This window comes from Rhinichthys klamathensis, unplaced genomic scaffold (assembly GCF_029890125.1).
Source record: "Rhinichthys klamathensis goyatoka isolate OS25496 unplaced genomic scaffold, OSU_Roscu_1.1 h1tg000001l_1, whole genome shotgun sequence".
NCBI lineage: Eukaryota > Metazoa > Chordata > Actinopteri > Cypriniformes > Leuciscidae > Rhinichthys > Rhinichthys klamathensis.
The window spans coordinates 4,171,148-4,185,157 of record NW_026606555.1 but is presented as its reverse complement, the minus strand read 5'-3'; the positions used below and the strand labels follow the sequence as shown (position 1 = coordinate 4,185,157).

Genomic DNA, 14,010 nt, shown 5'->3' with positions numbered 1-14,010 from the left:
ACACTCATATCTGCATCATATCGTCCATCTGAAAGCAGGTGCAGGTGATTTACTAATCAAGGAACCGGCTTTACTGATGAGATGCGCATAACAATATCGTGCGATTAATCGTGCAGCCCTATGTGTGATTCTGTATGATCCGGTCAAAACATTTTCTGTATGACTTGATCACATCTTCGTATCACGGCACTGCATGATCTTCTATAACAGTATTGGTTTGCAAAATTGACAGCTAATATTTAACAAATGAATCAGATATTACACTCTTCAGGTAGCATCAAAAAAGCATTCAACTACATGAGACTATTATAACTAATAAGTGACCAGATCTTCTGATCTGAGTTTCTCTAGGATTCCCCAATATGTATCGACAACACACAGTTAAAGCAGCTAGAGAAATCGTCATATTAAAACCAAAGGGTCAAGAACCCCACTAAAGCAAACACTGATCTTCATCATGGTGATATCAAACTTTATTATTTTCCATAAAAAAACAACTTCTAAACATCTGTTAATTCTCAGTAAGAATGTTAGTATGCAATAAATAAAGTCTGGATTGTAATAAGTGAGGATGCAGAGATCTTGAGAGATCTGTTAGTGTTTAATGTTCTGTTGGGATGTAAATTGTTTCTGTATGGTGTGTTTTGTTGGTCACCATTGTGTTGAAGAGTAGAGCCTGTGCTTCAGTTCAGGATGAGCAGAATCACACTGATGAAATGCTGCATGTTGCTTTATTTAACTGACAGTAACTGTGTTGTTGCTGAGACAGTGACGTATAGTCACAGTAAATCATGCAATCACCTACATGTTTCTTAATAAAAAAATGTGAAATAACTGTGTTTCTGTTAAAAAGCTTAATGAAGATTTATACTTTTGCACTTATTTAAATTAGGCTATTTTACATTCATTTTATGGTTTTTGTGTGGCAGCCATTGCTGAAAGTCATTGAGTGTTTTTTTATGGGATTGTTTTTACAGGTAGGGTGTTTGATCGTAATATTCCAGATAATAGCGGTAAAATAACAGTGTTTTTCTGTAAAACGTTTAAGAAAAATATCTGTTAAATGTTTTTGCACTTAATTTAAATTAGGATATTTTACTTTATTTTTACGGTATTTGTTTGGCAGCCTGTGCTGCCAGTCATTTGACCCTTTTTTTACCATTTGATTTTTTACAGTGTACGGTTTTTGTTTGGCAGCCATAGCTTACAGTCATCGGCCGTTTTTTGTAAGATTTTATTTTTTTACAGTATATGTTTCTTGGCCTTCTGCTGGACTGAAGCACAGGCTCTACTCTTCAACACAACAGTGACCCACAAAACTCAGACAACAGTAACCCTTTAAATCCCAACAGGACATTAAACATAAAAAAAAAAATCAGCAGAGGAGGACTAAACAACAAAAACAGCATTACATGCCTCACTTATTATTAACAGTTGGACTTTATTTCTGTCAGACGTCTACAGAATTCCTTATTGAGAATGAACAGAGGTTAAGATGTTGATGATTTATTGAAAATAATAAATATTGTAGTCACCATTATTCTGATCAGTGTTCACTTTATTTAGGCTCTTGACTTTTTAGCATTTGTTTGCACTGGCTGTTGTAACTGTGCATTTATATAACACTGTCATTATGGCTAAAATTTTGTGGATAATCGGTTGGATGTTTATTGATGTTATAAGTTACCATACTATAAAACTCATTCATGGTTCCCAACATGCATTGCAGCATGAAGCATGCCACCATTGTTGAGATTCATATGCTGATTCTTGATGTCTCTCTGTGTCTAAACATGGAAGTAGTTAAAAATATTATTTGCACATTGTGTTAATAAAAGTATCTTATTACCACAACAGCGCTGTACCTCTTTTTATAGTGTCACAGTGTTTATAATACAATTATTAAATGCATTTAATGATCTAACACACTTTTGATCATTGGGATGTTTATGTGTCTTATGATGTTTTATGATGATTATGAAATGCCACTCTTATGTATTAGTATTAGCGACTTACAAATTTGAGTATAACATCATTGAGAAATTTAAGGCAATATTTTCTACGCTTTCTAAGTATACTCATCTTATTAAATTTTACAGTGTAAATATATTGTAAATATATTTTTTAATATATGAAAGGTGGCAATTCCTTAAGTAATATTCTATATATTGTAAAATATAAAACAATATGTTCCGTAAGGGTATCTATCTATCTATCTATCTATCTATCTATCTATCTATCTATCTATCTATCTATCTATCTATCTATCTATCTATCTATCTATCTATCTATCTATCTGCTGTTTATTTATTTTCACGTTATGAGTGTCCTACTCCTATGCTTTGATGTTCTCTATTGACCTTCTGATTGTGTGACAGAAGGTCACCTGACAGTCTACTTCAAACAGTAGGCTACTCCAGCTTTAATGATATGAGACTGTGAAATAACATAGATAAGAGCGGTGCGTTTGTAGTACACATGCAGTAATTATAGTTGACCTCAGGGTGCCTCATGGGTTAAATTGTCTCTCTTTCATTTTGCTGTCTATACAAGAAAGTAAAACAATATCTTAACAATAACAACCACAGGTGAGAATCAATTCAAGCTTTGCCAAAATCTACTAATAAAAAACTTTTTGACAGCTACACATCAAGATTACATATTCTGGGAAATAGATTAGCTCCCAAATAACACTGAATACATGGTTAGTTCGGTCAAAAATGTCAAATCTGTAATCTGTAACCTGCATGACTTTCCATCTTCACAAAAGGAGAGTTCATGTGCGTATAGCAGGCTGTTTAGGTGGCTCTTTTCCATTCAGTAAATCTTAGTCACTCTCCACATGCTGAATAAAGAATTAAAAAGCCAAGCTGTTTTTTTTTCTGCAATACAGATTTTTATTATTAATACAAAGATAGATAGGACAGTTTCTTAGATAGGACAGATATCACAGTTCTTGAGAGATTTAATGTTGTCTTTTATCTTCAGTTGATTTCATCTCTGGAAGTCAGTTGTTCTTGTGTTTCTCTTTTCTTCAGTGACTCTGCTTGTTATCATTAGGTGTCTTCAATACTCAATCATCACTCAATTAATCACTTAATTATCTCATTAACTCTAACACCGCATTAGTGTTACTTTTAACACCCTGCTGGTGGTTCCCATATAAACACTGAGCGGTGTTAAATTTAACACCAGGGATTTTACAGAAACAGATTTCTATTTCCCAGCATGCTTTGCCTTGGCACTCAAAAGGGAGATTAAATGCTAAAATTATATGTGTTATATAAGTTTTTTTATATTAAGTTTTGTACCAGATTAATGATAAGTGCACTGTAAAAAAAAACCTAGTTGCTACCTTACATTTTTAAGTACAATCAACTTGGATGTTTAAGTCATTTCAACTTAAATTACATTAAATTGACTTAAAAAGTGAGTCAAAACCTGTATAACTTGCTCAAAATGCTTAACTCATTTCGATGAGTTAAAACAATATAATAACATATGTTGTCGTAACTTATTGATCATATACTCTTTTTACAGTGTGGGAGATTAGGTAGTGTTTAAAGCAACACCAAGGAACTTTTCCTCAGCGGTCGCCCTACAGGTTGGAAGCCGAATTGTCCATTACCACTGTCGTAAATAATTTAGCCTACCGCAGCCTACTGTCGCACGCGCACGCTCGCTGTTTATCCAGCACCGGCTTTGGAATCAACAATGGCAGACATCCCAACCTGCAAGAAGTCATTTCAGGGAGGTATATCTTGGTGACTGGATTGTTGACGGGGGTTTGGCGGGTTGACTAGCTTTCGTGAGGCACACTCGCAAGGTCTCTCGCTCTCTCCCTCTCTCCCTCTCTGCCGTGCTCGCGCTATGTATGTTATGCGCGCAGTATGTTCTGTTTCGCATATGCGCTCTAGATTCCGGCAGATTTGAACTAATTTGCGGGCATCAGGGAGACACTATTCGGTTGTTAAGTCTGACGTCACGCGTGACGTTTAGCCTCTTCCGGGTCCAAGCGCTCCGCTCGTCCAGATCATAGGTCCAGATCTAATAACAATGGCGGAACCTGTTAATTTATTTACGATCACGTCCTACTTTAGTGATGCACCCTTGGCGGTCAAAAAGGGTTTAAACTCTTTTAACTCCAACAGAGTGGTTAGTGTAGCTCATCATTCAGGTGGCATAATTAAGGGTAGAGTCCAGGCATCAATGAAAAAGAAGGTTTACGAGGTTGAGGTTAGTTAGCTGTAAGCTAGCTAGCTAGTTGACATAAGGTGATATTCCTTGTTCTGGATGAGGTATTTCAAAAATATATATATATTTTTATTTTAAAAACGAAGATTAAAAAGTAAAAATGTGACAGACAGGTTTTATAGGGTTTAGTGAACTTAAGGCTAGTCTGAGGCTAGTCAATTTAGTAGTATGATCTGACAGCCCCGGGCTAGCTACAGAAGTATTGTTATGATAAACAGCGCTGGCAGCAATGTGTTTTAGAAGTGTTTAGGGTGAGGGTTAAATTGTTTTCAATACAGGTGCACGTTGAGGGTCAGGCAGTCAGGTACAGCACATGCGAGTGCCCAATCGGCAGAGACAAGTGCCATCATATGGCAGCTTTGTTGATTTGGGCAGAAAAAAATGTGTCCCGCACCGACGTGGAATGTGTGTGGAAGAAGGCCAACACTCCGAAGGGGGACGAAATTGCAGCCAAGAGAGTGTCTGAGATGACACCATCCACAACACGAGGTTTGTCATAAGTTTGTTGATGTTGCGGGGTTTTAATTATTTTCTTAACTACGTAATGTGGTTTAAAGCTATTGCTAATAATATTAATCGCATTTATGAAACTCTTCTAACATAAACTCACGGTGTGTTGTAGTTTTTTTTAATGCTTAGATTGTGTGCTATAAATAAATGATGATCATAATAAAAGGCTATTATATTGAGATAAATATCATTATTCATTTCATCATTATAACCAGTTTTATACCATTATTTCAGCTGGCATCAAAAGACCTGTCACCCAGGAGGACAAAGAATGGGTTCAGGCATCCCTGGTGCAACTTGGGCGTTTTACAGGGATGGGGTGGATTTTGAGTCCAGAGACGCCTCAGGTAAGATTTTTTACATTGGTACTTTCATGTTCCCTTAAAATTAGCAGAAACATCACAACTACACTACATTAAATTGATGACAATTTGGTTAGGGTTTTGTCATCCAACACAATAATTTTGTACAATGTTATATGTTTAAAAAATTCTTGAAATTTGAACCAAATCAAACTGTAATATAGTTAATAAGTATTACATAGTTTAGGCTCATGAAAAATTTGGTAAACTACACATATGTATGTATGTATGTACACTGTAAAAAAAAATCCTAATTTTACAGAAAATAACTGTGATTTTTTGACGATCATTTTCTTTCATTTTAAATTGTAATCAAAACACTGTAAAATTACAAATAATATCTGTCAAATAAAAATTCAGCTGTTATTTTAGGTATTGTGACATTAATGACAAATTGCAGTAATTCACATTTTTTATACAGGAAATTGATTGTATTTTTCATACAGTATTTTTTCTGTTTTCTTAAATTACATAAAAATGTATGTAAAATTACAAATATAATCTGTAATTAAACAGTAACAAAAAAGTTAAATGATAAAACGATCAAATGACTGGCAGCCCCCAAAAAACTGTAACATTAAAGTAAAAAATCCTAAATTAAATAAACTGAAAAACACTGTGATAATTCAGGATATACCTGTAAAATAACAATCATATACCTTCAGTGGAAAAAAAAATCGTAAAAAGAGGGTCAAATGACTGGCAGCTACGGCTGCCAAACAAAAACCATAAAATTAAAGTACAATCTTCTAATTCAAATAAAACAAAAAACACTGTTATTTCACAGGTATTTCCTGCATTATTATGATCATATCCCTTTATTGTAAAAAAATCGTAAAAAAAGGGTCAAATGACTGGCAGCTATGGCTGCCAAACAAAAACCATAAAATTAAAGTAAAATCTTCTAATTCAAATAAAACAAAAAAACACTGTTATTTCACAGGTATTTCCTGCATTATTATCATCATATACCTTCATTGTAAAAAAAGCGTAAAAAAAGGGTCAAATGACTGGCAGCTACGGCTGCCAAACAAAAACCATATAATTAAAGTAAAATATCCTAATTTAAATAAAGTGTAAAAAACTTTAATAGAAATGTGATGTCACCATGATTGAGATCAGTGTTTGCTTTAGTTGGGCTCATGACTCTTGAGTTTCAACATTACTTTTTCTCTGGTTGCTTTAACTGTGTTTTGATGCACATTTATTATGGCAATAATTGCAAGAGAAAATATAAGATGATCTTGATAATTTATTGATGATTTTATAGTCATCATATGATGATCTGATTCATTGATATGACAGTCAAATCTCTATTGGCTGTGAATACATTATATATAGATGGACTTTAGTGTTATACAAAGTTATACTTTTTTTCACATGATTTGTTGAAATATTGTGAGATCAGTATTAATGCAATCTCAAACTAAAAATTTTTTATATATTCTACATACATTTTTTCGAGTTTGTTAGGAGTATGGAGACATCAAGAATCAACATATGAATCTCAACAATGGTGACTATCAACAAAGCCTTTTTGTGACTTTATAATAGGTCAGATTTTTTTTTTATTGTCACCATTGTTGAGATTCATACGCTAATTATTGATGTCTGAGTGAGTCTGTATGATCCTGTCAAAACATTTTTTGCCTAATGACTTCATAAAATCTTATATCAAAGTAGGGCTGCACGATTAATCGCACGATATTGTTATGCGCATCTAATCAGTAAAGCCGGTTCCTTGATTAGTAGTAAATCACCTTCACCTGCTTTCAGATGGAGCGGCATTTACTACAAAGAGGCGTAGTTAACTGACAAGCTGAGCCAAATCGCATTAAAATCAAGGACATATCGCCAACGATGTTTAATGCGATATGGCTCAGCTTGTCAGTTAACTACGGCTCTTTGTACACAGCAAAAATGAACACACCTGGGAGTGTATATGAGTCCACACTCAAGAGTGTTAAAGTTAATGAGATATTTAAGTGATTAATTGAGTGATGATTGAGCATTATTGAAGACACCTAAAGCAGAATCACTGAAGGAGAAAACCGGAATTTCAGGTCACCATTATGGAGATGAGTGTTTGCTTTAGTTGGGCTCTTGACCCTTATAATATTAACTTTAGATTTTGTTTGGCTGATGTATCTGAGTTATAACTGCCAGATGAACAAAGAAAAAAAATTTATCTAATGGTGTTGGTTATAATATGACATTCATCATTTGAACTAATTGTTTGTGATTTATGCTGTTGGTTACAGCATAACTGAGATTCTGCATAAATATCCAGAATTTGAGATATAATATAAAGGATTTCTTAAAAGTTGAAAAAAAAAAAGTCTTTCTTTTAGGCACACACAGATATCAAGATTCAGTCAATGCATCTCAACAATGGTGACGAGCAGAATATTAAATTAGGAAAAGTAAATTACATAGACAATTCAGATCATAATTTATTCATACCGCAATGCATGATGGGAGCCATTAATGAGTTGTGATTGGTGGCAACAAGGATTATTATTGTCACCACGGTTGAGATTCACAGGCTGATTATTGATGTCTGTGTTTCTAAATAAATGCATTTGAAAGTGATTTGATCATAACAATTTTTAATAAATGTTTTGGATTATAAGAAAAATACAATTATCATATGCCTTAGAACCACTAAACTGTTGCTATCAAGTTAAACCAGATCATCTGAATGAGTTTCATTTTTCAGATCACAGCATGATTATGTCAAAACATAACCAACACTATCAGATCACACTTGTCTTTGTTCATTTGACTGTAATAAATCAATAATAGCAGACAAACAAAAATTAAACTTAAGGTATAAGGATCAAGAGCCCAACTAAAGCAAACACTGATCGCCATAACGGTGGCTTACAATTTTAGATTTTCTCCTTCAGTGATTATGCTTGTTAACATCAGGTGTCCTCAATAATGCTCAATGATCACTAAATTAATCACTTAATTATCTCATTAACTTTAACACTCTTGAGTGTTAATTTAACACTCATATCTGCATCATATCGTCCATCTGAAAGCAGGTGAAGGTGATTTACTACTAATCAAGGAACCGGCTTTACTGATGAGATGCGCATAACAATATCGTGCGATTAATCGTGCAGCCCTATATCAAAGCATTGAAGGATCTTCTATAGCAATACTGGCATTCTAAATTAACAATTAACATTTTACAACTTATTCAGTCATTAAAAAGTCATGCCAATCAGGTGGTATCAATACAGCAGACAACTGCTTGATGAATATTATCACTATTAAGTGACCAACATCATCTGATCTGAGTTTCTCTCGATTTCCTACAATAAGAAATATGCATTAAAGACATGCACAGTTAAGAGAACTAATGTTAATATATGAAGGGTCAAGAGCCCAACTAAAGCCAACACTGACCTCTATCATGGTGACATCAAACTTTATTATTTTCAATAAAATATCACCTTCTAAACCTCTGTTATTTCTCAATAGGAATGTTAGTATGAAAGAAGTCTGGATTGTAATAAGTGAAGATGCTGAGATCTTGAGAGATCTGTTATTGTTTAATGTTCTGTTGGGATGTAAATTGTTTCTGTATGGTGTGTTTTGTGTGTCACCATTGTGTTGAAGAGTAGAGCCTGAGCTTCAGTCCAGGATGAGCAGAGAGACACTGATGAAATGCTGCATGTTGTTTTATTTAACAGACAGTAACTGTGTAGTTGCTGATGACATATAATCAGTAAATCATGCGTGTAGTTTATAGCAAGATATTTACTTTTTACAGTGAATATGTTTTTTAGTAAAAATTCAGTAAATATATATATATATATATGTGAAAGAACAGTGTTTCTGTTAAAAAGCTTAATGAAGATTTCTGCAATAGTATTTATTATTTAAATTAGGATATTTTGCATTCATTTTATGGTTTTTGTATGGCAGCCATTGCTGACAGTCATTTTACCTTTTTTCACAGTGAAGGTGTTTGATCATAATAATTCAGGAAATAACTGTAAAATAACAGTGTTTTTCTGTAAAACATTTAAGGACAAAGTTTGGAAAAGTTTTTTGCACTCAATTTAAATTAGGATATTTTACTTTATTTTTACGGTTTTTGTTTGGCAGCCGTAGCTGCCAGTCATTGACCGTTTTTTTACGATTTTATTTTTTACAGTGTATGTAAACTATTGCTTTCATTTCAAATGTATTTTGTATACACTATGTGTATGTATGTGTATGTACAAGTATGTGGACACCTCACTGACTTTACAACTTTTGCCTAACTTTAAATCTAGACTCTCCCAATCAAGATGTTTGATGGGCTGGTGACCAGCCCAGGTTTTGTCCAAGCTGAGGACAAGGCTCTATATGTGCTGTCAAGGCTTGCTGTTAATGATCAGGAGAAGCAGCAGATTGAGGAAGCAACAGTTGGCCAGGCTAAGAATGCATTATGGTAAGAAAGCTTATTAATAAATACACCCCTGCTCTAAGAGAATGTTAGTTGCTTTCGATAAATTTACTTATTGTAAGCTGATATGGATAAAAGTGTCTGCTAAAGGCTGTAAATTTGCTCAGAATTTAGAAAGTGCGCTGCAGAATGTCAGATTGTTTTTACATGAAACTGTAATGCCAGTTGTTGAGCAAAATTGATCTTTCTCATGGTTGGTTTCTTTTAACAGGTTTGCATATCGCAAGAAAAGGATAACAGCAAGTAACTTTGGTTTGGTCTTGGCAGCAGTCAAGCGGAAGTCTTACCCGCCTTCCTTATTCAAAACCCTGCTTGGCCAGTACAACCTCAAAGAAGGATCTAAAGTAAGTTGTAGTTAATAAGTGAATATTTAAAATGAAGGCATCTGTGTCTAAGAATACACTTATTAAGACTAAGTGGTATTTGTCCCCTCCCGCCAAGGCATGTGATTGGGGAATCCTGCATGAGCCAAGGGCAAAGCAGGAATACACTGAGCGCACTGGTGTTGTTATACAAGAGAGGGGACTGTTCCTGTCTGATAGTGGCCTGCTTGGTGGATCTCCGGATGGGACGGTGTTTGGAAACTGCATGATTGAAGTCAAGTGTCCGTGGTCAGCCAGAACCAAGACTATCCTGCAGGCAGCGGAGAGTAGGGACTTTTTCATGGAGTTTGATGAAGTGATTGGTTCCCTGACGCTAAAACAAACTCACAACTACTGGCATCAGATCCAAGGAAACCTGCACCTGACTGGAGCTAACAGCTGTCACCTGCTTGTGTGGACTCCTCTTGACCTTGTCCTTCTACCAGTGCTCAAAGACCCTACATGGGCTGTGAACATTGACATTCTGGAAATATTTTATAAAGATTGTTTCCTACCATACATTCTCTCACGGTTGTAAGTGCTGTAAAATTTGCAAATAAATGAAAATGTGACATTTCACACAAGCCAGGTAATTTATTTATTATACATATTTATTATTAATTATTATTTAACATCTATATTATGTCACAAATATTACATATTTATTATTATAGTTTGTAGGCCCTTCATGCTACAGAACTTATAAAGGTAACACTTTATTTCACAGTGTGTTACATTTGTTGCATGTACTTACATAGTAATATCAGTAAATGATGCATAATTACATGCAACTAACCCTCAAACAAACCCTAATCCTACCCTAACCCTATAGTAAGTACATGTAGTTAATTAATATTACTCAGTTCTTAAATATATAATTACACTGTTACAATGACACCTTAAAATAAAAAATATATATAATTAAAATAAAACTATAAATACAGTTATTTATATACAGACATGAATTACACCCAGAAATTCATGTATATACAATAGTTAACTCATCCAATTTCACGGAGAATGGGTGTTTGTAAATTTGTAAGACACACACACACTTTAAGTATCTTGTTTATATTTTGTTTGAACTGGTATGGAATGTGGTCCAAAATGTGAAACAATTTCAGTCGCTGAATTGAACGCTCCACATGTATCCTAGCTTTTGAAATGAATCTGTTATTGTTCACTTCCTCCTGCGTAAATTGTCCATTGACGAGGAAAGACGGGATGTTCAGGGAAACTCCTTCTGGCAAAATGTCCCGAATTGTGAAGCCCTTGTCTGCCATAACCATATCGCCAGGATGTAAATGTTGGAGAAGTCCACAGTCAGCTGTTATTGCCTTGTCTGAGGCACTCCCACCGTACAGGTCACTGGCAAATGTAATAATTCCATTAGGCGCCACACCGATTAAAGCCTTAAGTGGTTCGTCCTTTGTACTGGCTGTACAAATGGCACTGTGCATCAAGCCTCTCTGTGTTGGAGACGGCAACCTCTGTGCAGTCGAGCATGATCCTACAGTTAGGGAAGGGCTGGAAGCAGTCTGGCAGCGATGTTTGATTCTTGCCTGTGGAGGGGATGTTGTTCTCAAGCAAACCGACATACAAAATCTCATACAGGGCACTAATGATGGTGGTGAAGATGTTGGTTACTGTGGCTGTGCTACAATTAAATCTTGTTGCAAGGTCTATGTGGCCGCAATTTAGTCTAAGCTTCATTAAGGTCAGGAGCAATTGATCAACTAAGGGCATAATTTGGACAGTCCAATCAGAATGATATTTTAACTCAAATTTAGAAAGAAGCGCTTCCAAAAACAGGACAGTGGCAACATCAGGCAATCCAGTAAAATATTGAACTCTGTCAGGACTATTAGAAATTTGACTGAAGGAAAAAATTTGCTTCTGGTTCTCCAATTGTTTTTTCAATTTTTCATTCTCTTCTCTCAGCATCTCATTCTCCACCTCAAGTGCCACAAGACTTTTTGAAGTACATGCAGGGGTCTCTACCATGTCAGCATCCGTTCCCTCATCCTCACCATTGCTAGGGACCAGTTGTTTCTTTCGTTTAGGGAGATGGCTGAGGTGCTCTGGGAATTGGAAAGTCTTCCCCTCATTCCAAGCAAATCTTGATGGCCCAGCAGCTTTTCCATTGGGGAAATGCCAACTGCACACCCTAGAGTTGCAGTTTGGGATGAAGTTTTCACGTCTGTAAAAAAAAGAATTTTTTAAATATTACTTTTTATTATTTTTAGAATCAAATTACAATCATTCACCAAAGGGATTTTTTTTTATTATTCAAACATTTGTACCATGTTCCTATTGACCAGAAAGACTTATTTCAGGTAAAATTCTGACAATACCTCGCAGCTCGCTTACTGTACATACAACAATCAAGTAGGTTTATGAAACAATTACTGTAATTCACCTAAAGTACTTTTTCATGTTCCAAAGGTTGTAGTATTTTCCTAGTGACCTGTCTGACTTACTACATGTGACATTTTGATAATACCTAATAATACTGTCTTACATAATAATATACTACTTTAATTCACTAAAAGGGGGTTTGTTTGTTTCAGGTTGTAGTACATTAATAGAGTGTGCATTAATAGAGGTGCAGCACGCACATCCAAAACAATAAAGCTGGGTGCTGGGCAGACAGGTAGTTGCAAAAAATAAACAATGAGTCCGCACACCAGAAAATGCTCCTAAGTGAATTTAATAGTTGCTCACCACGTGTAACGTTTCGGGCCCAAGCCCTTCATCAGACAGCTTGGGCCCGAAACGTTACAAGTGGTGAGCAACTATTAAATTCACTTAGGAGCATTTTCTGGTGTGCGGACTCATTGTTTATTTTTTGTAGTACATTAATAGACATGAGTCTGATCTTATATCTCAGACAAATGAGAAACGTTAGCAGATTATCATACTATAACTGGTCTAATGTTTTTCCTTGCTATGTACACACATCTTCATGCTTCGACTTGTCTATAGACTGTTGCCAAAGCTAACGTTAGCAAGTTAGCCTTAACTTAGTTTCATCTTAACTAGGCGGCAGAACAAGGCCTGACAACCGAAACATGATGCAAGATTTGGGTTTATAGCAACAAACAACATATAAAACCCATAGACTACATAAGCCCTTTTCTTAAAGTCGTCAGTTGGTGTTAGGGATTAAGGGATAGCACCTAGCAGCTATATAAATAGTCTCTGATAGCACCCACTGGCGCCAAAGTTTCTTCATTCGTTTAAGATTTGTAACTTACCTTATCAACTGCAGCCATTTTCTCTTATCTTTCTCGTCACATGGAAAGCGGTACACTGTAAAAAATAAAGTCGTAAAAAAACGGTCAATGACTGGCAGCTACGGCTGCCAAACAAAAACCGTAAAAATAAAGTAACATATCCTAATTTAAATTGAGTGCAAAAAACTTTTCCAAACTTTGTCCTTAAATGTTTTACAGAAAAACACTGTTATTTTACAGTTATTTCCTGAATTATTATGATCAAATACCTTCACTGTGAAAAAAAGGTAAAATGACTGTCAGCAATGGCTGCCATACAAAAACCATAAAATGAATGTAAAATATCCTAATTTAAATAATAAATACTATTGCAGAAATCTTCATTAAGGATTTTACCAGAAACACTGTTCTTTCACATATATATATATTTACTGAATTTTTACTAAAAAACATATTCACTGTAAAAAGTAAATATCTTGCTATAAACTACACACATGATTTACTGATCCTATGTCATCAGCAACTACACAGTTACTGTCTGTTAAATAAAGCAACACACAACATTTCATCAGTGTTTCTCTGCTCATCCTGGACTGAAGCTCAGGCTCTACTCTTCAACACAATGGTGACACACAAAACACACCATACAGAAACACTTTACATCCCAGCAGAACATTAAACACTACCAGATCTCTCAAGATCTCAGCATCTTCACTTATTACAATCCAGACTTCTTTCATACTAACATTCCTATTGAGAAATAACAGAGGTTTAGAAGTTGATATTTTATTGAAAATAATAAAGTTTGATGTCACCATGAT

The 14,010-nt window shown here is 35.0% G+C and overlaps 1 protein-coding gene across 1 annotated transcript; it reads left to right on the top strand.

Annotated features, from left to right (window-relative positions):
* The first annotated feature begins 9,379 nt into the window (after positions 1–9,379).
* On the top strand, positions 9,380–10,491 carry LOC130088606 (uncharacterized). Its single transcript, XM_056255488.1, has 3 exons — positions 9,380–9,576; positions 9,803–9,935; positions 10,033–10,491. The coding sequence occupies exons 1-3, from the start codon at positions 9,434–9,436 to the stop codon at positions 10,489–10,491; spliced, it is 735 nt and encodes a 244-aa protein (XP_056111463.1). The 5' UTR covers positions 9,380–9,433.
* The last annotated feature ends 3,519 nt before the right edge of the window (positions 10,492–14,010 follow it).

Excerpts from the sequence above, each read along its gene's own strand:
- LOC130088606 (XM_056255488.1), top strand. The coding sequence starts at position 9,434 with ATGTTTGATGGGCTGGTGACCAGCCCAGGTTTTGTCCAAGCTGAGGAC. Across the intron at positions 9,577-9,802 it reads CAGGCTAAGAATGCATTATG|GTTTGCATATCGCAAGAAAA; the intron begins GTAAGAAAGCTT and ends TTCTTTTAACAG. Across the intron at positions 9,936-10,032 it reads ACCTCAAAGAAGGATCTAAA|GCATGTGATTGGGGAATCCT; the intron begins GTAAGTTGTAGT and ends CCTCCCGCCAAG.